Source organism: Idiotropiscis lumnitzeri, chromosome 21, assembly GCF_059441095.1.
Source record: "Idiotropiscis lumnitzeri isolate Australia: NSW breed Sydney's pygmy pipehorse chromosome 21, RoL_Ilum_1.0, whole genome shotgun sequence".
NCBI lineage: Eukaryota > Metazoa > Chordata > Actinopteri > Syngnathiformes > Syngnathidae > Idiotropiscis > Idiotropiscis lumnitzeri.
This window is the reverse complement of record NC_142411.1, coordinates 10,282,317-10,306,233: the sequence shown is the minus strand read 5'-3', so window position 1 is coordinate 10,306,233 and position 23,917 is coordinate 10,282,317. Positions and strand designations below refer to the sequence as shown.

Sequence of the window (23,917 nt, the reverse complement as noted above, 5' to 3'; positions counted from 1 at the left end):
CTGCACGTAAGGGTCACTGATTGAGTACAATTTGAAAAGGGGTTAGGAAGCATGTCTTTGGAATGTAGGAAGAATCCAGGGGAAAAAAGCCCCAAGCAAGCGCACTGGAACATGAAAACTCACTGACCTCAGAACTGTGATACCAATGCGCTAACAACCTATACACAAAGATGCCACATTAAGTAACCCATCTAATATGATTCAACTGTGACAGTACAATCAAGCATGTACTAGGAATAATGCCAATTAAAATTTCATCAAGCCCCCAAATCCCTAAACCACAAACACCTTCTTCCACCCCACAAATACAAAGCTAAAAAGACTATAGAATCATCTCCCTTTGCCCAGAAATGCTTTTCCTACTCCGAAAATGTCCTTCAACTTCCAGGAATAATGTTTTTTTTTTTTTTTTTTCTGAAGACCTCAAGCATGAAAGGAGTCTCACGGGTCCTGCGACTGTGAATGGATGTCTGCCAATGAAGTTTTATGGTGTATAAATACAGAGGCGATATGTCATTTTTGACAGTAAATAAAGATATTTATTTTTTTGAAAGAATCTCAGCTCATGCAAGGATACAACTCATGTAAACAAAAATTATTTCAAAATTAAACTTGTAAATGTGCAGAATTCTTCGTTTCTTGGTGTCAATCTCTGGAATGTACAGTATATAAAAGTAAAGCGCAGAACATATATTACATCAACAGCTATCCCTGATCCCTCTTTCCCACAATGTGATTATCAAATAGAGCAGCCGTGTCGTCACAAGGCTAAAAGGGGGAGGGAGCGTATAACATGTCAGGCACAGAGACAAAGGTCAGACAGACACTGACAACTTTGTCGAAGCATTCACATGAAAACAGAAAACAGAATTGAATACCATTAACGCCCTTTTGAGTGTGCAAGTTGATCAGCAACACAAACACAAACAGCTTGCAGATGAGTTGGAAGCAACTCCTTTAAGACACTGGTGACTTTTATAAGAGAAATAAAACAATAATAATTTTGAGTGTGTGGTGCACATTAGCAGGAGGCCAAACGGAGAGAGGTGGTGTCCTCTCATCTTAGTGCCCAGCATCATTTGCATCTAGCTGAAGCTAACAGAAGCTAGATGCTAATATTGCTAACAAGCAGCTTGCCAAAATGTTCACTCGCTCACTGAGCAACTCAAATGGTTTGACATGCAGCGACATGGTGACATTGCCACCAAGTGTGGTCAAAATTTCGGCACAGAGCCAATCGGACTCCGTTCAACAGGAATTGTATGTGGAATTGTCAAAAGGGAGGGATGTGAAACAATTACAATTTGAGGAACTGTACAAAGTTGATTTTGTAGCAATTTTGTTATCTTTTTCTTGAGGGGTTGGAACCTCAATATGCTATGCATATCAACTGAATCATTTTTGACACCCATTTAAACCAGTGGTGCCCACAGCAAACAACTTGCTGATTGCGACTTAAAATTCTAGAGCCAGTTAATAAGGATTGTCTTTAACAAAATAGTACAACAAGCATAAAATGTCCACTCACCGAGGGATTATAATTTCATTTGCTTCCAATTTTCTATTTGGAACATGAACCCAAACCCAAAATACGAAAGGAGTGTTAGGGCCATCCTGAAAACTGCCATTTACATACAATAAAGAAAAATCTCTCACCTTACGAAAAGAGTCACATTCAAAGGGGGGCAGGTGTCATAAGTGTATGAAAATAAAGATGTTATATGACAATCATAAATCCAAATCATTTGACAGGTAGGGCTTTGAAGTAACATTTCATGGCAGGTCTTGGGCGAAAGACAGTGGCTGCTCACTTGTTCAAATTTATTCTCATAAGGTCATGAAAATCAGACTTTTTTTCTTGTTTTTCAAAGTGGCCCTAATATCTCCTATACAAAAAAGACGACAAAAACAATTGATCAATGAACAGGCCTTTTGACATATCACCACCAAAATGTTACCAAATGTTATTTTGTTCACGTTGAAACACAAAGATGGGATAGACGAGAGGAAGAGGTAGAACGGCCCACCTAGGATTTGATGGATGGTGGACTGAGCAGAACAAGTAAGCAAGCTGCAGAGATGATCAAACAGGGACTCTGGCTTTTTCGAATAAACATCCTTAGGCACTAGCCAGAAAAACTTTGGAAATGGAAGGATCCAATATATTGTTCCTTTCTTTCCTCTTATAGTTTTTCATGCTGGTTTCAGCTAAATTTTAGAGAACATTCCCAGTCTCTAGTGAAAGTTGACAACTATACAAGAGGCCCTCGAGAGTATGTCAGTAGAATTTAACAAATATAGATAGATATACAATATTGAGATGCAATATTTTCAGACACCGTTGTGGTAAATGTTAAGCTTCCATAACAACACTTATTAGAACTTTTTTTTTGACAGGCACAGTAGTGTTTCCCTGGATAGCAATGCTAGAAAATGCATACAAAAAGAGAGGACAAATCTAGACGAGAGTGAGCTTCCTCTGGGACGCTGCAAGGAATGATTAAATTACAGCTACAGCAGGCGCCTTGTCAAGAGGAAAGGGAAATGATTTGTCCAAGGACATAGTAAGCGAAATCAAAAGGAAAGGTTTTAAAAGTTGTGCTTAAAAGAGGAGAGTGTGGAAATTAGGTGTAGAAACAAGGATCCTCTGCTTTGTATATAGTCAGTAGTACTGAGAGCGACCCTCTGGTGTGAGGCGTTTTGATGAGCGCAGGAGGGAATGGAACAGAGTGAGAGACAAACCCATGCAAGTCAGCACAGTAGTTTGAAGTAAGGCCTCGTTTTTTGTGTTGGCAAAAAAAAAAAAAAAAATCATATACATCAGTAATTTAATTACATTGAACTTGAGAACAAAATGTGCAAAATGTGTCAATCTTACAAATACGGGGAAGTTAATTTGTAGATGTGAAAACGATTGCACCCTCTCTCTGCCCATTCAACTGTCTGTTGGTTGTCCTCTTCCTACGCCGCTGTCCCGGCTCTCTAGTTGGTCGTCAGGCGAGCAGCTGGATCTTGCTCCATGCCCTGAGCTCAGCTTCACGTTGAGTGGACAGCCATCTTTAGCTTATCTAGCTCCATCTGAGGGGACACCGAGTGCACAACAACTCAGAACCACGGTTTAGACCAACAGTTACATATTCACTTTTCTTCAGCACCACTGTGGACTGGAGGTACCGTTCTATGCAAAGACAAGTAAAGCCATTCTACGACAATACTAATCAAAGCTGAATGTATGATCTTAAATATTAATTCGTACATACCTTAAAGAATTAAAGATGTAAGATAATGATGGTTTATATAAAAGCAGCCGCTTGCTGGTGCGTTCTACCATGATTTATATGTGATCTAATAGCGACTACTGTTGATGAATAGTCGACGAGCAAAATATCATTTATGGCAGCCCGAGTCACAACCCACAGATACACCCGACAGAACTCCCGAGGGGCACGGTTGAACACCGCCAAATCCACAAAACGTATATAGACAGATTGGGCCAACTCTCATGAGCTCTCAGGGACGCAGCCGAGAGTGTAGAGCTGCCTCAGTCTTCCACGGCCAGGACGAAAAACAACACTGCTCCTATTGAATGTGAGATTCCAGCTTCTGGCGGACCATCTTCTCCATGACCCCATAAAATAGACAGTGCAAGGGAGGCTGAGAAGTGTTATTCCTCTGTACCTTACCTTCCACTGTTATGTAATGAATATATAGTTAGCTACATATAAGTTTAATCAAGTACAACCAAGTTCATATTATGTTCATGACTGTTAGTGAATCCATCAATATTTGGCTTTTTCTCAAGAGCATAATAGATGTAGACAAATCAATAAGTTGATATGGGATCAATACTACCTGCAGGGCCACACGCTTTTGCCTTTCCTCATCCAGTTCTCCACGAAGCTCTGTTATTTCTTTCCTAGAAATATGCACAAACGAATTAGCAAACGAGTACCCTTGTAAAGCTGACAAAACATGTACTTTGTGGATTTAATAAGGACACTCACAATAACTTAGTTAAAAGTTCTACCAGCACTTCAGTTTATAAAACAAATTTAAAGCCTCTTGTCTACATTTGGTAGTCCTTCAAGTAAGCTCCGATGTTTTCTGTGTTCTTATTCTGTGTAATAATTACATTTGCTGGGCCTTGAACAGCTCCACTGACAGCAGGAGATCCTTCATCTGACTTCTAAGCGCTTCCATCTGGGATTTGGGATCCTCTCTTCCCAGAAAACTGCTGTCTGAGCTTGAGATGGTGGGCGCTGGGCTAGGTTTGGCCTCGACACTGGGTTTATGGAACGGCGGTGAAGGGGACAGGCTGTGTGTGGAAGGCTGATCGGAGGGGAGGAAGAAAGAGAGAGACGGAAATTAAGTGTACTGGACTGCATAAATACACTAAAAGCACCTATATTAGTTCTAAAAATAGTCCTAGCTGTTGGTTTAGCGACATGGCGGAACTGCCAAAGTCAAACAGCTTAAAAGGTGTATACCCATAATTCTCCTGCAAATGTTCCACTTATATGTCTTGTCACCTTTACTATTTAGTCTATTATAGACACGTTATGTTCACTTCAGAATCTTTCTTTTTTCTTTTTTAAGAATTTACTTTTACCACTTAACAGTTTTAATATTCTTTTTTTTAATGAATGAAATAATGAAAGAGTAATTATTTTTGGTTAACCATGACCAATTTATAGGAGATCTATATAGGAGATTTATAGGAGCATCATGTCAATAAGATGTTTAGCAACATACAAAAACACAAAGCAAAAATCTACACAATATTTATGTGACAGTCAAAACAGCGCAAAGGATTATTGGCTGCCCTCTCCCCTCACTATCGGACATCTACACCGCCCGGTGCCTCAGAAGGGCTCTCAACATCGTCAAAGACAATACCCACCCAAACTCACACCTGATCGACCTGATGCCCTCTGGCAGGCGCTACAGATGCATCAAATCGAGGACCAATAGACTGAGAAACAGTTTCTTTCCGAGAGCCATCTCCATTCTGAACTCTCACACACACACGAGAACACCCTTACCTTGCAGAACAGCATTGTGATGTGTTTTTATATGCACTATTCAGTACTAAATTCCATTGCACTCTCTTATTTATTTATCTATTTTATATATTTGTCTGTATTATTGTTGTATTGCACTGGAGAGGGGAGCCCTCTAATCTCGTTGCACACTTGAGTACAATGACAATAAAGGGATTTCTAATTCTAATTTCTAATTCTAATGTAGGCAGGAGGCATTCTGGCTTTCATTTTAAAAAATAAAATTATGGACTTATGTAGAATGTGATCATGTAGAGCGGATATGGAAAATCTGTGCACATACCTGTTCAAATTCCAGGTTTTGATACAGATTTTTTTTTAAGCCGATGCTGTTATTTGGCAGAAAAAAATAACGATTACTGTTTACTCAGCGTGTTATTTTAAAAAAAAAAACAACTAAGGCATAAAATAACTTTCTTCTATAGTGGAAATTATTCACTTAGCATTGGGCTGAAATCTTTTGTCACACTATGATACATTTCATATTTTTTCCACAAATACATACATGTCAGCACACTAGGCGCCAGTGACGTAGCTGCATAAAGATGTGTTGATCAAATGTTTGAGATCAGGCGACAATTGAAGATTGCGACTCTGAGTCAGAGAGGCTAAAGTCGATCTCTTTCATTGCCATATTCCGTTTGTGCTTGCCCTTCTAATTCTGGGGACCCGACATTGTAAAGGCAGACGCAAGTTCACAAAAGATCAACTAATTTATCATTCAGGAGAGCCTCCGAAATTTACTCACATGACATCCGCCATGGATAATAGCAGAGTGCCGGTGACACGTGGTGCAAATGGCGAAATACAGAACGAATGGCGAATAAGCGCCGATGGCGCCTCATGTGCGCCGCCGGGCTTTAGTTTTTAAAAGGTTTATTCATTAATTAGATGATACATGTGATAAAAAGCCTTGTGCAAATATTGCCCCCCTAGCCATTATTTTCTGTGCTTGTAGCAACAGGTCTAAACCAGCAGCAGCAACTGTTGTCATCGATAAATATTCATATTTTTAAAAAGTTACCTTCACAGCTCAAATGTTAAGTGTTCATTATGCAAGTTGACACTTACACTATTTACGCCGTTTGAAATAAACAGGTGGCATTTAAGTTTGGGGGGGTGGGACACCAGTACACGATAAAACGGGATTATTCTTATTGAAACGCTAGAAAAAAAAATAAAGATTTTCATATGAAGTTGATTGAATCAGTCGATTCTTTTACAAAATCACTTCATCAAAGCTAAGTGATCATGAACGCATGCTGCATTCAGCACTCTCGTTAAAACCTTTCCCAGTCAAAATCTTAGCTAACTTGAACGGACCTGAAAACTAATTTTGTCCCAAGACAGAAAGGCTGCAGGTGTTAATAGCAATTTCACCTTCAATTGTCACCAGGCATCCCTTGCAAGCCGTGACAAAAGTCAGAAAACAGGAGGGTAACATCAATACCAAGAAATAAGTACAAATGTGCATGACTACGATAAAAAGTAGTTACCAAAGAAATCAAAATTACCTTTCTGGGTTCCAGAGGCTTTAGCTTAGGGCCATCCTCCTCATCGATCTTGAAGGCTTTCTCCAAGACAATTTCCTTGCTAGGCTACAATGGAGTTTTTTTTTTAATTATTTAATTTAAGGATGACAACAACAATGCTGTTGTTATATATATATATTATATATAAAATTCACAGATATTGGTGACTATAATAATTATTAATTGGTGCTCACCGAATGTCCTCCACCAAATTGGGCGGGCAACCTTCGGCCAGTAATCTTTGGTCTGTTGGCAGTGGGATGAGACAGCTTTTCTGAGCTTGATGGAACCTCATCAAAACTAATTAGAGCTGTTGACAAAGTAAAACATATGTGAAAAAGATCAGAGGACAACAACAGAGCACGTACTGTCAAAGGAATAGTTAAAGCAAGTCACGCCAGGGATGTGCTTTGCAATATGTTCTATGTGCCCCCACTAGTCTAAACAGTGTTCTGATTACAATTGTGTTTGGGTGGTTTCATGCCAAATCACCCAATGGGTTTTTGATTCTAATTAAACTGGGTGTACTTGTTGCTTGTGATGACACAACACTAAAGCTCAAATTTTGGGTCAATCAAAAAGGGGTTTGCGAGGTACAGTTGCCCGAATTTCAATATTTTCGGAAAAGAATTGCGTGGCCGCCTTCCTTTGCACCCTTACATCTCAGAAACGACATGGTCAAACTTGACAAAACAAGGAATTCAAATCTGCAACTAAAAGACTGGTGCATGCAGGTAGTTTAGTAAATTCACATTTTCACATATCATATGACAGAAATTGACCGTGTAGATCACACGACCTGAACAAAAATCGGTCACCTAAAATATAAAAGTTTCAGAGATCTATATTTTTCTGTTTAGCAGCAATAAGGAGTCAAAGTATTGATTGCTAATATATAGTCGCTATCCAGACAAAACCATATGTATAATATTGTGATTTCTTTTTAATTTTCATGTTAATGGCATATCTGCAACGCAGAAACCCCATTCACATAAAAATAAAAAAACACGGAAAAAATGCACATCAGTGTTTTTCACAGGACAGAAACGGTATGCAGTTATAAAGAATTCTTATGTAATTCTTTTCAATTATTCAGATTTCAACACGATCAGGGTTTATGGGGTCGATCAATGATTTTAGAAAAAACAGTTAATACATAAATAAAATCATGCCATTGTATCCGGGTTGAGAAGTTATAAGCACACCAAACAAGAACAGGGGAAATGACTCATTCACTACTTGGGTGAGACTGTTGTGTAACAAGACTTCGCACCTGCATTGCGCTAAATTGCTCTAGCGAGAAAACATTGAAGAAAAGATTGCATTTTCTTGTATCATGACAACTTGTCAGACTAGCTCTTGTTGAGCAGAGGAGTTTTAGCAGTTTGTTTTCACCATCTGCCACCACCACTAAACTCTGCAAAACAGGAACAGCGGGCCTCCTCACTTAATCACACTCAGGCTGTTTTCCCAATAAGCCCTGATTCCACTGAAATAGAGAGGGGTCTGAAGGAACACAAGACTAAAAAACCCATAAAACTCCAGGTCCATTCTAGGTCGCTTGCCTAGTTTTAATATTTTTTTTATTTTACATGCAGAAAAAAAATCCCAGCAATAAATAAACGAAGTATTTTACAACATTGGAGAAAGCAGCAAATGTACTTTTAAGTTGTAATATCACCCTTAACCACTAGATGGCAGACATGGCTTAGTAGCTTGTTTTATACTGCCCTATATTACAATAACGAAGGCCTAATAATTTTGGGCGGATTTGGAATGACATGCAGGAGACTGAGTTGATAATTTTGAAAAAAAAAAATAAAATACAAAAACTTGATTTGATTTGCACATATTGTTGGTGTGGTTATTTTGTGGTTTACTTCAAACCCTTTGTTGTTACGATTGTGGATCTTCTATACATGTATAGAGAAATGTATGATGAAAAAGGGAATATATTAAGACCGCATATTTTGCACATTAAAATTTTGTCCCTATCTAAAATATCATTTTTGTTATACTGTGATTAGGAAGAGCGCAGTCCAGTGTGCCCCACCGTGTAGTGTTGATGAAAAACTGCGGCCCCTCCAGCAATTAAGTTTTTGACAGTACAAACCAGAACCAATTTCAAATGACTGACGAAACTGAGCCTCTGTAGTCAACAAGCTCCTCTGTTCCATGCCATGCCTTCAGGCTGCGGAATGAGTTTGATTACAAAATATTAATGTTTTTTATTTTCTACAAAGCAAACAAAAGACAGATTTATCAATTAAACTAATCACTCAGCCCTGCTGACAAGTAAAAGTAAGCTATAATACTGTGGGAGCAGTAGTTCATCTGTAAGGACTTGGACTTTGGAGTTGGAGGGCGATTGGTTCAAGTCCCACTGCGGACAAAAATGTGAAAATGGCAGCCAGTTGTGGGAAAGAAAAATGAAATCATACATACATGATTCAAAGGATCTGTCCACTGTGTCCGAGGAGGGTGTTTTGGGTTTTGGGGGCAGTAATAGATCCAAGTCAGACTTTGGACGAGATGTATGCACTTCCCCATTATGTCTGTAAAAAACAAATCATATCACTATAAAAAAATGGTTAGAAATAGCACAAGACATCATGACAGGTTCAGATACTGGGAGAAAATAAAAAAAACAATTTGCATCAGACTTACTTCAAATTTGGTGATGGCGTAAGAGGCTTGTCTGGCCGCTTTGGTGGGACGTTTCCTTGTTTGCCTTTGCCTGGAGGCGGGACTGGCTTTTTGGGTGGGAGTGGTGCCACAGGTTTAGATGGTTTGGGATCTGGCATCGGCTTGTCAACTGAAATGTAGCAAAAATTAAAAAAAGGATGTTCTTCTTAATATTATTCACACAAGGATTTTTTTTGTCTTTGTACCTTGTGCATTCATTTTGTGAATCAATTTACTTTGATTAAATTATGCATACTAGAGAAGAAGAGCAAAACGTTTTGGATAAAGCCTAAAAACAAAATTAAAAACCAATACAAGTGTTTATTTTAGTTTTCTTTAGCACGGTGCATTTTCCAAATTTAGTACCGTACTGATTTCATGACCTCTTACATTTGCCCAAGAGGAGTGAAATTTCTTTCCAAGTATTTCTTTCATAAATAGTTTTGCAGTATCAGTGCAACTCCGTATTGTGCGTAGTTTTGGTTACATTTCAAAATGCACTAAATTACAATTACAAACAAATTGAAGTCTTGCCTTCAATTTAAACTGCACCATCAATTCTAAACATCTCAGAAATGCTGGTACAAGCTACAAAGTGTAATGTTGTATCATCTTATTAATTTCTGCATACCGATAAATAATTCAAATTGTAAACTAAGTATTGTTATATATGCGCAACTGCTTGTTAGTGTGACATGTCACAATTTATATATGATCTGATTAGTCGACTAATTGACTACTGTTGGTGATTAGTCGACTACCAAAAGAATCGTTTGTGGCAGCTCGAATGCACACTCATCATTCAGTCTAACTGTCTCCTGAATTGTGCCCGCGCAAGTTATTACCGACAACGCAAATGAAAGGATGTACCTTTGTCCTCTGGCCGGATGACATGAGGCTTTTTGTCAGCGCTGGGAACCTCTGGTTTGAGAGCTGTTGAAGGATCATAAAAAAAAGAACGCGGAAGGTATCTGGTTAGTTTGGCATGAGCTGCATCGTAAAGTAAACAGTGGTGTCACTCATTTTTGTTTTTGGCACCGTTGTTGGTAAGATTTCCTTCAGATGGCCGTTTCGAATATAGAATAAACAAAGCACACTGATGTACAAGTACTTTTGAAATAGGACGTCAAGAATAATAGTTTGTTGAACTATTGGTTACGTTACTGTAAAAGAAAAAAAGGTTTGGTAATAAAAACAAATGCTTGCAATATCTCAACGTTATTTATGACATGTGACTATTTAAAATTTTGCTGCAGAATAATTTTTGAGAGGTGACGCAAACGACACTTTTTTCGGGTTACATAAAACAACATGCGCCTAGAGTTTGACAACTGTCCCAAATACATATACCCACAAGACATAAACTTAGAAATATTATGTTTAAGCAATTCAGTGGAAGGAAGAAAAAAAACACACTTCAGTGTGAATAAATAGCTGCATGTACTTGTGGTTTGTGTGGAAACCAAAGGATGAAGACCAACATTACCTTCCTGTGTGTTTGAAAAAAAGACTATACTATTTTTAGTTTCTGACAAATGTGACAATCGACCACAAAACAATAATTTGAAGCACAAACAAAACATTCAAGGAAAATATTTTTCCAAAATTCATGTGACTTTTTGGGGGGGTCATATAAACAGGCAACATAAACAAAACTGGTTCAACATTGTTTGCTGTCAGTACTGGTGTGACGGACGGACAATTCCAATTCTGCTTGGTCTTGAAATGACGGATTAACAATGGACAAGTGGCCCAACTGCTGGTGAATGACAAACTCGGAAAATTTACTGATTAACCCACTTCTGCCAATTATAATACGTTTTAGGGAAAACCTGAAATCATTTTCCACCAGTTTTCTGTGACTTTTCCAGAAAACAAATCCTAGAAAAAATTCGGCTACAGTAAGAGTCACGTTATCAGAAGAAAAGCGATAAATGTTATATTCTACAATTGTACCTTAAATTTTGTTTCAATGTTTCCATACCAAATTGGCCCAAAAAATATATATATCAAAAGGCTCGCTCGCAGCGGCAAATGGATTCTCATCGTTCATGCCAAAAAGAGCTATTCATAAAAAAAAAAAATTGCAGCACTAACACACCCTCTCACTTGGATGTCGACATTTAAATCACTTTTATTGCAAAGAAAATAAAGATTATGGAATACAGCTGATTGACAAATGAGCTACAGATGGGTTGGAGAGAGGACAACAGGGGCATTTTTCCAAAGACAAAACAACAATATTTTGACATTTTCGACAAAGAAAAGGATCAACTATTACTCTGACAGGTGATGTGTTATATCAGGAGAAATCAAGCAAATTGCCAAAAGGGAAAAAAATAAATAAAGTCCTTGTCATTTATTTTCAACAAGTAGAGGGGGAAATTAAATAAAATAAATTGTTTATGTTCCCCCCCCAAAAAAATCACATTTCCAATTTTAACGCCTTATCAACCACTCTGGGTATAGTGACCTCATTAACATATTAACCCTAATCCTGGAAACTAACAACACATTAAAAGTTGGTACCATGCAACAAATAGCAATGTTTAGCTCTGTAAAACAACAAAATTACACATATTTTAAAAACCTTCGGGCCTTCTTTTACATAACATTTAATGAGTGATGAAATAAGCATCTGAGATTCTTACCTATGTGTTTTGACGGTGGCGGTGGCTTTTTTGGTTTCTGAAAGAAGAAAAAGACGAGTAGACCACAGCAAGAACATTGCACTATTAGTAAAAACAGATTTTTATCATAAATACCATCACAGAATAAAGTACAGTAAACAGAAACATTCAATTCAATTTGGTTTAAATAAGGGCATACTAATAAGATGATCTAATATACAACAGGGACTGCGCATGCAGCCCAGTTCGCTACTTTAAAGCAGGAATAACTAAATTGCGCTTCCGTTTTTCTTAAACTCGCTTCAGGTTTAATGTAACGTTTAGTATTCGATGCTGCTGATCCTAACAAAGGTGCACAAACAGCACTTCTTTTTGCTTCACAAGAAGCGTTGACTGTTCGTTGAAAGTGCAAGAGGAGTTTTGCCCCAGTGTGTCCTCTAAAAACACGAAGACATTTATTGCCATTAATAGCACCGCAAACGCCTACGGCAACTTTGAGAAGTGGCTGTTGTGACTGGGAGCGGCCTCGCCACGCTGAGGAGACCCACCGTTTTTTTTTGGCTCCTTAACAAAGCAGCGTGAGCTGCCCAATACTTCATTAGTCTATGCCGGTCACACAGCTGTAAAACATCTATTTGGATAAATGTAGTTGCTCGTGTCAACAGCAGATCCCAACAGATCACCTCACATGTAAACAGTTGCCGAGAGATCTTCAATTGGAATGATTTAAATCGGAATAATTGAACGTTTCCAAGTTAACCTGTCTATTGATAATAATGCTTGAATACGAGAATTCTCAAACAATATCATGATTATTTTACAAAGTTATTCCAATGCATGACATGCCCTCTAACAGTGTTATTCACTCCCCTATGTCTCCCAAAACATTCCTTCAAAAAGCATATTTTTGTGAAGGAAATGGCCGACATTCTACCTCGTCAGAGTCTTGCTTCAGTGAGGACTTGCGTGACCCTCTCGATAAAAAAGCCTGAAACAGATTGACCATACATCTTTTTACTGTGCAACAGACATTTATGGGCATGTTACATTAATTTATTCTATGACGAACGGCTTGAATAAGTTAGACAGCCCAGAAAATGTCAAATGTTAAATACTCAACATGCCAAACAATTAATCACGCAGAAGTACTATTTTCTGAAAGCCTTAAATAATACAACTAAAAGATGAAGAAAATAAATGTTCTGGTATGTTTTGTTTATGTCAAATTTACATATTAAAACCTTTCTTTCTCTTAATACATGCTGATGTTTTGATATTTTTAAAGTATAGCTGTGGTATAGTAATAAAAAAAAACATTCGGCTTGTTTCAAACTCAAAGAACTTGAATGTACTAATTAGGTGGTGATTCTGCATATTTTAAAATAGCATACAATTAAAATGTTCTGTGGTAATTTCCTGGTAACCAGGAATCTTGAGTAGTCACTGGCCATTACATTCGATAATCTACAGTACTGTAACGTACTTCAGCCGAGAAAAAAGAAAAAGATGCCCAGTTTTGAGTAAAGTAAAAGAGGAATTCATTTTGCAACGTTTGTTGTGGTTGGATTTTGCATACAAGAGGCTATTGTAATACGATAAGCAAAATAACACAGCTGCAAACTATGACCATTACAAGCTCTGTTTAATTAACATTAACTTTATAATGTTCATTCTTATCCCATGAAGATGGTCTTGTCGCTGACATGTCACCCTCTAATAGTCGTCAGTCATATCTTTCCAACAACAATCGTCAGCCAGAAAATTCCTTATTAAGCAAATCATTTATGTGAGAATTATAGTTGCACAGGAATACATGATCTGTGATTTTGTGAATTTTCCTGTCAACAAATAACTGAGCAGTATCATCTATGTAAAGATAGAATTTTGAGTTTGATTACATTAAACTAACTTGTTGTGACCTTACCTCTTTTTCTGTCTCAGACAGCTTGACTACAAAGTTGTCAGGAAAGACCCCTTCTTTGCCTCCAACTTCCCCTCGCCACCAGCCGGGTTCTCCTGTGTCCTGTCAGAAAACAGCAAGAGAGGGGGACGGAAATGTCAAAACGCTCACATTGGTCGAGAAAGTACAGAAATCTGAAAGTGCTGTAAAATCAAATACATGGTTGCATTTCCCAGTGCATACCTTTCATCTAGTATAAATTTTTTTCAAAATCATTTTGTTGACTGAAATTCTTCGGTTGACCACGGCTAGGCCCGTTACAAGTCGAACTCGCTTGTTAAAACTGCTTTAGGACCTTAGCTAATGTGCATCAGCTCACGTTTTTAACCAACCTTAAAGCCTAAAGCATATTTATGGAGTTTAACAATCCTATTTAATTACCATGAGGTGACATGTTAAACATCATGTGGATCAATATGAAAGTAATAAGTTAGATCTTTTTATGTTCAAATAACGCCACTTGGTGGCAGCACCTTTCCACACTAATTCTTAACTATGACTCCAAAGAGTTATTTGGCAGGCCCAGCACACAGCAAAACTGGTTTCAGAGATGGAAAAAAAACATCATGTCAGAAGCAACTAAGGCAAGGGTGGGCAAACTTTTTGATTGCCGGGCCACAATGGGTTCTGAAAATTTGACAGAGGGGCGGATGGATGGAGTGTTTTGGTAACCTCACCTCATCTGAGAAAAAAAATACATTTAATGTTAAATGAAAGTGAACAAAAGCATTACAAAAATAATATGTATTTGAAAAACCACAGTATTTAGAAAATAAAACATTAACAAGGTTTATACATTTAATTTTTTTCCAAGTTTGGTGGGCCAGATTAAAACATTTAACAGGTCGCATGTGGCCCCCGGACCATACTTTGCCCACACCTGAACTCAGGTAATCTAACAAACTATCAAGATTTAATAGTTGTTTAGTTTTTTGGACAGTGTGACATGTTATGCACAAACATTTTCTGTCTTTCCACACTTTCACTGCATTTTAGGTCACTTGTTTTTTGGGGGGGAGGGGGTTCCTAAAAAAAGGGTGGGACTACCATTGTTTAGAGGAGCTGAAAACCTGCATGTGACTTTGAAATCTCTTTAAATGATCTTTAAGAAGTTCTTTGTATTCTTGTGCAATCAGACACAGAGAAACATCATACCTTGCTGATGATAGCGATGATGTCATCCTGATGCAAAGTCAGTTCATCTTCATTTGTAGCCTCAAAAGCGAAGGTGGCCTTACAGAAGTCTTTAGCTTTGGATACAGAGATTGTGAGAAAGCTGCAGATGCAAAAACACTACATGTACATGCATGTACAAAAGGCTGGGATGTATTTTACCTTTGGAGTTGCTCTCGCCATCACCCTTCTGCATTTCTGTCGCGTTGGTAAATGCTGGCTTTGCAACTGATGGTAATGAAGGGATTGGCTAAAATGGAGCAAACAAAACATGAAAGATGGAGATGATTTATAGGACATACATGGGCAAGGGAGTTCACATGGAAAAGCTAGTATAGAACTCTAAGAAATGAGTCAGAGGAACTGATCATGTTTTCATGAAAGGTTGTGTTAATTATAAAGCTGTCAGTTAGTTTGATGAGCCAAAGCAAAGAAACAGAAATTGGAGAAGCAATATGGATGAAACTGTGAACTTGGTTTATATGGAAATACAGCGTCTTTCTAAGGCATCGGATTAATTCTTTTGGATTTGGGAAAACAGAAATGATAAATGTGCATAATTTGGCAAATAGGCTTCAACTCAATGACCCAAGAGAGGATAGATGTTATAGAAATGGATGGCTGGAGCAAAGCAAAATCACACAAAGTTGTCAACTAATGACATTTTCCTTTTGATCTCACCAAAAGGAAACGTTAACTTATTACTGGTGACAACAGGTGAAAAGCCAGGTGAGCAATAATATGTGAACCATGGAAATATCAAAGTCAGTACAAAGAGAGGTTCAAGACCAAGCGCTGGTGGGGTTGGGGTTAGGATTAGTGTGTGAGTAGCAGAGAACAACAGAAGCCGAGTTAGTGGTTGAAAGATATTGCAATGGCTGTCGTGAGGAGACGACAAAAGAGTGAGAGAAAGAGAGAGAAGGGAGCAGAATTTCAGACACAAGAAACTAAACAGCGAATGTTGTGCATAGTGCTTTTTGTCAATATTAGAATTATGTACAATCATTCGGTCTTCTGATCTTGACTAGTCCAAGACAGATTTTTTTTTAAATAGTTTTTTCTATGAGCAAGAAGACAACTGTCCCATATGTCCATTTTGTCTTTCACTTCACTCAGCTCATGAATATAGTACATTTCATTCTGGTAAATTTGCTAACGTTCAGATCACCATAGTTGTCTCATTTGTTCGGATTTTTAACTGCACAGTGAGCAAGCTTGATAAAGGACAGCAAAAACAGAATAGATTCTACGCAAGGCAGCATACATTTCCGGTGGAACGATACGCAACAGTTTGTACCTTTTAAACAAGTTTCTATGTCACTCATGGAAACTTTAAGTAATTCCAGTAGACAACAAATGAGTTTACTGCTGTTGTTGCTATCGCTATGCATTCATCTGGTGACTGGTAGTTAGCATGCCTCCGTTCCCCAAACGGGGAATGGTGCATGCAAAGAGTTTATTCTGACAAAAAAAAGGGAAGAATCAACTGTTCGACTAAGACTATAGAAGTGATTGCCAATGAGGTGATCAAACAAAAACAAAACGGAATTAATTTGGAAAATATTTGTGCAGAGCTCTTTGTGAACTGCATCACATAAAGCAGACATTTTATACTTTATGAATTGTATTTGTGTGGTGGTGACACTGTCCACAAACATAGAATGACTTTACAAAGAAATGCAGCCTCGAGAAATTATTCTGCGGCCACATCTTCAAAATGTAATATTTACTGTGCATGCTTTCTTTCATGTCCCGTACAAAAAGAAATTATTAGAAAAATAAATAAGACTGCAATCAAACTCACATTCTCCTTTTTTTCTTCTGTGTCCAGATTGGGAATTCGGACCTTTGACTTTATTGACCCTTCCTTGAAAATATCTCCAAAGCCAATACGTTGGATTTTTTTTGGCTGGACAATAGCTCCATTGCCTGAAGTAGGTTGTGGCGATGATGGGGTCACCGTGTTTTCTACACCATGCGCATCTGTGGAGGAGGTGCAATAAGGGAAAACAGGAAATGTAATCAACAATTGCATGACAAGAGCTTCTGACTTCCTATAGTGGTGCTGACGAGGACATTATATTTCAGATGTTATAAATTATTATATTGCAGGTTTGATGCAAATAAACATACTGATGATCTTTGCCTCCAAGCCACCTGACAGAAAGCAGCAAAAAAGAAAAAAATACATTTACAGCACCATCTAGAGTACATTTTACCCAGCTGCAGCCTCCATTTCTTAAATCCCAACTGTCATTTCACTAATTGTGCTCCGTTTACATTATGTTCCCTGTAGCTGCAGTAGTCCTGTCTTCCAGAAATGTAGCGCACCATGAGATTTCAGCTCCCCCCCTCCCGTATTGTAGCCTTTTAAAATGTTCTCACAGTCCATGGGATCTATGTCCTATGGGATCAATTATGGGCCCAAGGGGGGTTAGCACTACTAAGTCCTTGAATCTCAAGGGTGCACTATGGTTCTGACCACACTCTAACAAGGATTCCAGTACGTTCCCTCTTGGCCCATCACATTGTGATCAAGGCCTGACACGTCTATAACATTCTGCCCGCCCTAATTTCTTCCCTGGCGATTTCGATTAACCCTATGACATTACAATATCCTTTTTGGCGACAATTATTTTACAGATTACAAAAGTATATTCAACAGAGCACCCCCAGAAAGTTTCAGAATGCAGTCAAAGCTGGTTCTGTGAGGGTGTTGGCATGGCAAGAAGGTCTCTTTATTCGCTCTCTGCCTCATACCAGCCTCCTCTGGCGTAGTGTCATTTGAGTCGCCGTCTTCTTTGACATCCAGTTCTTTGACAAAGTTGGAAGGGAAGAGTCCTGACTTGCCGTTGAAGACGCCGCTCCACCAACCCTCTTCAACCTGCACAAATGAATAGTCAAATTAGGGTTACTGCTGACAACAGCAGGTTAGTTTTCCCCAACTACACAATTTATGTTTCTTAATAATCTATTACTTTGCATACATGTATATTTTAGCAAGTCCTCAAAATTCATGTAATTATTAACTGTCAGAAACCTGTTTTTCAGTAAGCGAAAACACGACACACTAATTTTATGTCAACACCCTCACTGACACGGACTCTTCATTGTTTCACCATTAACACTAAAAGGTTAATAGTAGCATTTTATAACTTATTACATGACAAACACAGTTAAACCATTCATCAGTACATCAAACGACACAGTATTTCTCCTTTATCTTTCAGCATTTAAAAAAAAAGCACATGATAAGAGCAAATTTGATATCTGCATTTTAGAAACTGTGTATAAAGTTGAAAATACCTCTTCAGTGATGTCCAAGATATCCCCAACTTTTAGTTCCAGTTCATCTTCGTTCTGTGGCTGATACTCAAACAACACTTTGCACTGTCTCTTCTTCAGCTCTGTGAAAAGAAGGTAGGGAGGGACTAAGAAAACCGGCTGTGTAACTTCAGCTGTATGCTCTTTTACATGTTCATACGTGCAGGGCCTCTAGGATTTATAAAAAAAAAAAGGAGGGGGCGGTATGAGAAGGCAACCAGTGTAAACAGTTAATATTTCGGAAGTGGAAGAACAATCAAGAAACAGTAAAAACATTTTTTTCTGGGATGAGGCCCCAGACCCACCCTATAATCTGAATTATTGTTGTATTGCACTGGAAAGGGGAGCTCTCTAATCTCGTTGCACACTTGAGTACAATGACAATAAAGGGATTTCTGATTCTGATTCTGATTGATTAAGAACAGCAGCAAAGAAAATATTTCACAAAATGTTGGTATGTAGTTTATTCGCTGCCTGCTCTCCCAGTCACAATGCAAATTTGGCATCGCTCGTCGGCCATTGCAGTGAATGTGTTAACTGCCCCAGGACAAAGCCATCCATGTGGTACAACATGGGTGTGTAAAACCTGCACCAACCCGATTTTGTTTTTTTGTTTTTTAAATCACAATGACTTTCACTTTTGGCAGAAATGACGCATCTCACCCTACATAATAGTCAAAAACACAAGACAATGAAAAAAAATGAATGTAATGTAATGTGTAGGTATGATTTAATTTTCTGCATTTTCAAATATAGAACTCAGGAAAACAGTTGTAGGTCTTTGCAAAGCACACAGTGCCTATTCTATCTGCCAATGCTACAAAAATGATTTAAAAATAATTTTATCAATAAGTAAATTCAATACTGACCGAAAAATGTCAAAGAAATATGGTAAATCATACACACGCACAGTAATAACACTTTCGATCACCACACAACGTCAGCAGAGTACACAACATTGTTCTTCTTTATTAGTGGTCGGTGGAACAAGCTTTGAAAGTACGTGTTTTCCTACCCAAAACATGATGTTGCACCTCTTTGTCAATTTGAATTTAAATCGCATATTACATATAGAATATGTATGGAATATGAATATTACTGAATGAGAACGGTGAAAGATTTGCAAACTTCTGTGCAATGAACAACCTGCTAATTGGTGGCAGCACTTTCCCCCACAGAAGAATAAACTAGGCTACCTGGGTATCACCGGACCTTGCAACAGAACCAGATTGATCACGTCTGTATGGCCAAGAAATTCAGGACATCCCTACAGGATGTAAAGGGTTAGAAGAGGAGCACACGCTGCATCTGATCACCACCTGCTAGTAGCCAGAATGAAGCTGAAGCTAAAGAATAATTGGATAGAAACAATAACAAAGAGGCAGAGGTAGCCTGCTGAAAGATTTTAAGATGAGAAAAGAATTCTGATTGTCTCTCACCAACAAGTACCAAGTCTACAGGAACTGCTTAAAAGGGAAAATAACATTGAGAACGACAGGCAGAGAGTGAAAGAGACAAGTGCCAAGCACTAACATAAGGAGTGGGTATTGGCTGACACAATGCATAAGACCCAAGAGAGGAAGCAGAAGGCGGCAGTACTGAAAAACAGCAGGATAAGAGCAGCAAAGGCCAATGCGCAAGACTACACAGAAACCAACAAAGAAATGAAAAAGTGCGCAAAAGCAGACAAAAGCAAGAACATCGACAGTCTGGCAGAGGAGGCAGAAGTAGCAGCATCCAGTAACAATATGAAGCAGCTGTACAACATCACCAAGAAACTTTCAGGGAAGTATAGCAGGACTGAAGGACCATTCAATGACAAGGAGGGAAACATCATAGAGGGAACAGAGAGACAACTACATTGATGGGCTGAGTAATTTGAAGAGCTCTTAAATAGACTTGGGCCTACAAATCAGCCGGACATTGACCTAGCCGACAGAGACCTAGATATCAACTGCGAAAAACCAACCGGGGAAGAGATTAGGAAAGCTGTGAAACTACTTAAGAACGGTAAGGCAGGACAAGATGACATCCCTGCAGAAGCACTCAAGGCAGACCTGGAGACTTTTGTAGAGAAGTTGCACCCCCTATATGAGAAATTATGGGAAAAACAACAAGTACCAGCGGACTGGAAGGAAAAAACACCATCCAGCTCCCCAAAAAAAGAGACCTCAAAAACATAACCAACTACAAAGGAATAATGCTTCTGTCGGTGCCTCGAAGAGTCTTCCACAGGATTCTGCTTGAGAGAATGAATGCTGCTGTCGACACCTACCTCCGAAACCAGAGAGCTGGATTTCACCAGAAGAGGTCATGCATTGACCAGATCGCCACCTTAGGCATCATTGTCAAGCAGTCTTTAGAGTGGAACTCCTCACTGTACATAAACTTCGTCAAGTACGGGAAGGCTTTCGATAGCGTGGATCGCAATAGCCTCTGGAAGCTGCTACGTTATTACGGAGTGCCAGCCAAACTGGTCAGCTTGAAGCCTTTCGATAGCGTGGATCGCAATATTCTCTGGAAGCTGCTACGTCATTTAGAGTGCCAACCAAGCGGGTCAGCCTGATTAGGAATTCCTACAAGAGAATGACATGCCGAGAACTCCATGGAGGTTAACTGAGAGACAGCTTCAGCATGAAGACAAGGCTGCCTTTTGTCACCTTTCCTCTTCCTTCTGACGATCGACTGGACCATGAAGACATCAACAGCAGACAGAAGAAATGGGATTCAGTGGACACTGTTTTACCAGCTAGAGGACCTAGACTTTGCTGATGACATGCCCCTGCTTTCCCCACAGACAGCAACAGATGCAGGATAAGACATCAGAGCTGGCGGTCACCTCATCACAAGTTGGCCTCAAGATTCATGAAGAAAAGATAATCAAGACCAATACAACAAGCGAGGACCCAGTCATGGTTCATGGGAGAGAGCTGGAAGAGGTAGACACCTTCACATACTTGGACAACATCATAGACAGACAGGGCTGCATGGATGCAGATGTCAGAGCAAGGATCAACAAAGCGAGGACAGCATACCTGCAGCTTAGACCATCTGGAACTCCAAAGTGGTATCAACTCATACAGAGATCAGGCTGTTCAACTCCAACATCAAGTCAGTATGGAGCGGAGACATGGAAGACTACAGAACACCATCAAGTGCAAACCTTCATCAACAGCTGCCAGAGAAGGATTCTGCAGATACACTGGCCTGACACCATCAGTAACGCAGACCTGTGGCACCGAACCAACCACCTGCGAGCTGATGAGTAGATGCGGCGCAAAAGATGGAGACTGATTGGGCACACTGTGAGGAAGACAGCCAACAACATCGCAAGGAAGGTACCAAAGTGAAAATAAAGAAGGGAAAAGGGCTGATTCTGATTTGTTTTATTTTAAAATGTAACATTTAACCTTCAAAATGAACTAGAAAAAAAGTCAAACACACGCCGGCCTCCCTTGTGATGCGTATCCGGAGAGGGTGCTTGATAGCTGCTTAATTGCTACGCACGCCGGCCTCGCTTCTCCGTAGCGTTTCGTCCAGTGTGTGACCACGGAGGGTGCTTGTTAGCGGCTTAACTGCTAAGTACGCGGCATCGCTACTCCGGATCTCCCGTGTGATGGCCGTATCCTCAAGTCGGCCAGTAAGTCGACCTTTCGCCACCCGTTTTTTTTTTGTTTGTTTATTTTGAGTCACGCTAGCTCAGCGGCGCATGCGTAAGCCTTGGGTTGTATTTCCTAAATTGGGGGGAGTTTGTGACGAGTTGGGCCGTGATAGGTCGAATCTGCTCCGTTATTTATTTATTTTTCGGGGATCGATAATTTATCGACACCATTTTCTATTGATATCAATCACCCGACTATCGCGATAAATATCGATATTGAATTATCGTCTCAGCCCTAATGAAGACTGATGAATATTTTCATTTGTGACGGTATTTCTTACTCTTTGTGGTAGATGCTGGACGTGGCTGGAAACCACCAGTTGGAATACCAATGGTACTCATCCTTTGAACCAAGTTGGCAACATTCCCTACAGACTTCTCTCTCTTCAGAGGCTGAGCAGATTCCTCTTTGGGTTCATGTTTCACTTCCTTGGCCTCCTGTTTTATTTCCTTTGGAAACAGAATACAGACAACATGAATATGAAAAACATTGCATTTGGAAATTTATATCATCTGTGTCTGACAAATTTTAACTAGTGTTCCATTTTGCAGATGTAGAGTCATCCGTGGAAGTATTGGTTTAAGGTGGATCACTGTTTCCCCAAATAAATAAGACTTTTTATTAAAATCCTTATATGCCCAAATATGGTCGTTTGCACACTATTGACCAATGTCATGCGGTGAAAGTAACTTGAAAACAAATAAATCGCCGCTCTTGAACGCAATTTATGTTTGTGAAGCGTTTCCGTTTCCTCATTCTACGGAGGCTGTGTGGCGTAATTGTCACCTATATTTTTTTATTAGAAAATAACAAATGGAAATAGTTAAGTTATCTATCTGTTTGAAATTGATTGTTTTGATTGCTTCATTGCAGAAAGAACCCTTGTGAGTCAGAGTTTTGGGGTTAGTCGGCTCATTGTTTTATATATTGCATCACTCATGGCTTACGACCTTGAAGATGTTTTTTGAGATGAAGGATAGACATTAACGTTTTTGACATTTTAATAGGCTTTTGGCATGGTGTGGGTTTGACATGACAGCGGACTTTATAGCAGCTGCCTATGGCTTGGTGTTAATATACTGTTATATATTGTTATACTGTTACAAGATAATGCTAATTTGAAAAATGAGCCATTTTTTCCATATTAAGTTAGTAATTGAATGTATCTTTGTGATAGTGTTGTGTTGATGTGAGTGTGAATGGTATAGAACAGCAGTATAAGGTATAATACAACTTCAAGAAAGCGGTGTCTGGGAACTAAAAAAGGCTAGTGTTTTTTTTTTTAATGTTTCAAGAGTTGTTATTTTAACAGTACGAGCATTCCGCTCGACCAACCCTATTCAGACATAGGAATAATCCCTCCTAAAAGGGTTTTGTTGTTTCCATCACTCTTTAAAGACTGTCTGTGACATAATTAGACACAACAAGAAATGGCAACAAAGCCTTTGCCCATGCCCTGCTAGAGTATGTCTCCACTTTATAATACCCACTTGGTCAATAAAAAAAAAAATTAATATTCAACAAGTTGACATAATTTGAATTTGAGCTCAATGACGGAAGGGTATACCAGCATGGCAATGGGAACATGTGCACTGAATACGCTTAAACTGCTCATGCTTTGTCATGAACTAGGAAAGAAAACTCACTGTTTGCTTAAGCTAGTAGTGATGAAACGTTGATGAATGTGAGCACCTGCGGACACATGTTAATTTACCGGCAGTTACTCTTTGTGAAGCATACAGGTCAGATCAATTCGATCCCAAAATGAAACTGTCAACCACAGTGTCAGTGCAAGGAACGTTCTATTTAGCTAAACAATGACTGGGTTTACCATCCGCTTCCTGGTTCAAGCTGACTTTGCACTTCCATTAAATAGGAAGTTCAGTTTGCT

General features: G+C 39.0%; 1 protein-coding gene and 1 long non-coding RNA gene across 2 annotated transcripts in view; both read right to left on the bottom strand.

The window, feature by feature from the left end:
- Nucleotides 1-1,187: 1,187 nt before the first annotated feature.
- cd2ap (CD2-associated protein) overlaps nt 1,188-23,917 on the bottom strand; it is a 34,756-nt gene continuing 12,026 nt past the window's right edge. Inside the window, exons 3-19 of the mRNA XM_088286349.1 lie at nt 22,307-22,475; nt 18,347-18,447; nt 17,801-17,924; nt 16,845-17,023; nt 15,203-15,290; nt 15,023-15,117; nt 13,832-13,930; nt 12,842-12,895; nt 11,929-11,965; nt 10,148-10,210; nt 9,260-9,407; nt 9,038-9,147; nt 6,787-6,902; nt 6,575-6,658; nt 4,133-4,329; nt 3,853-3,916; nt 1,188-3,078 (exon numbers count right to left, since the gene is read on the bottom strand). Of these exons, the coding sequence (XP_088142475.1) occupies nt 3,037-3,078; nt 3,853-3,916; nt 4,133-4,329; nt 6,575-6,658; nt 6,787-6,902; nt 9,038-9,147; nt 9,260-9,407; nt 10,148-10,210; nt 11,929-11,965; nt 12,842-12,895; nt 13,832-13,930; nt 15,023-15,117; nt 15,203-15,290; nt 16,845-17,023; nt 17,801-17,924; nt 18,347-18,447; nt 22,307-22,475 (1,770 nt within the window). The 3' untranslated portion in view covers nt 1,188-3,036. The remainder of the gene's footprint in view (nt 3,079-3,852; nt 3,917-4,132; nt 4,330-6,574; nt 6,659-6,786; nt 6,903-9,037; nt 9,148-9,259; nt 9,408-10,147; nt 10,211-11,928; nt 11,966-12,841; nt 12,896-13,831; nt 13,931-15,022; nt 15,118-15,202; nt 15,291-16,844; nt 17,024-17,800; nt 17,925-18,346; nt 18,448-22,306; nt 22,476-23,917) is intronic.
- On the bottom strand, nt 18,455-22,264 carry LOC148316931 (uncharacterized). The gene is made up of 3 exons (XR_015840166.1): nt 21,025-22,264; nt 20,854-20,940; nt 18,455-20,772 (listed from the first exon to the last, which is right to left on the bottom strand). It is a non-coding gene; the product is annotated as an uncharacterized LOC148316931 (long non-coding RNA).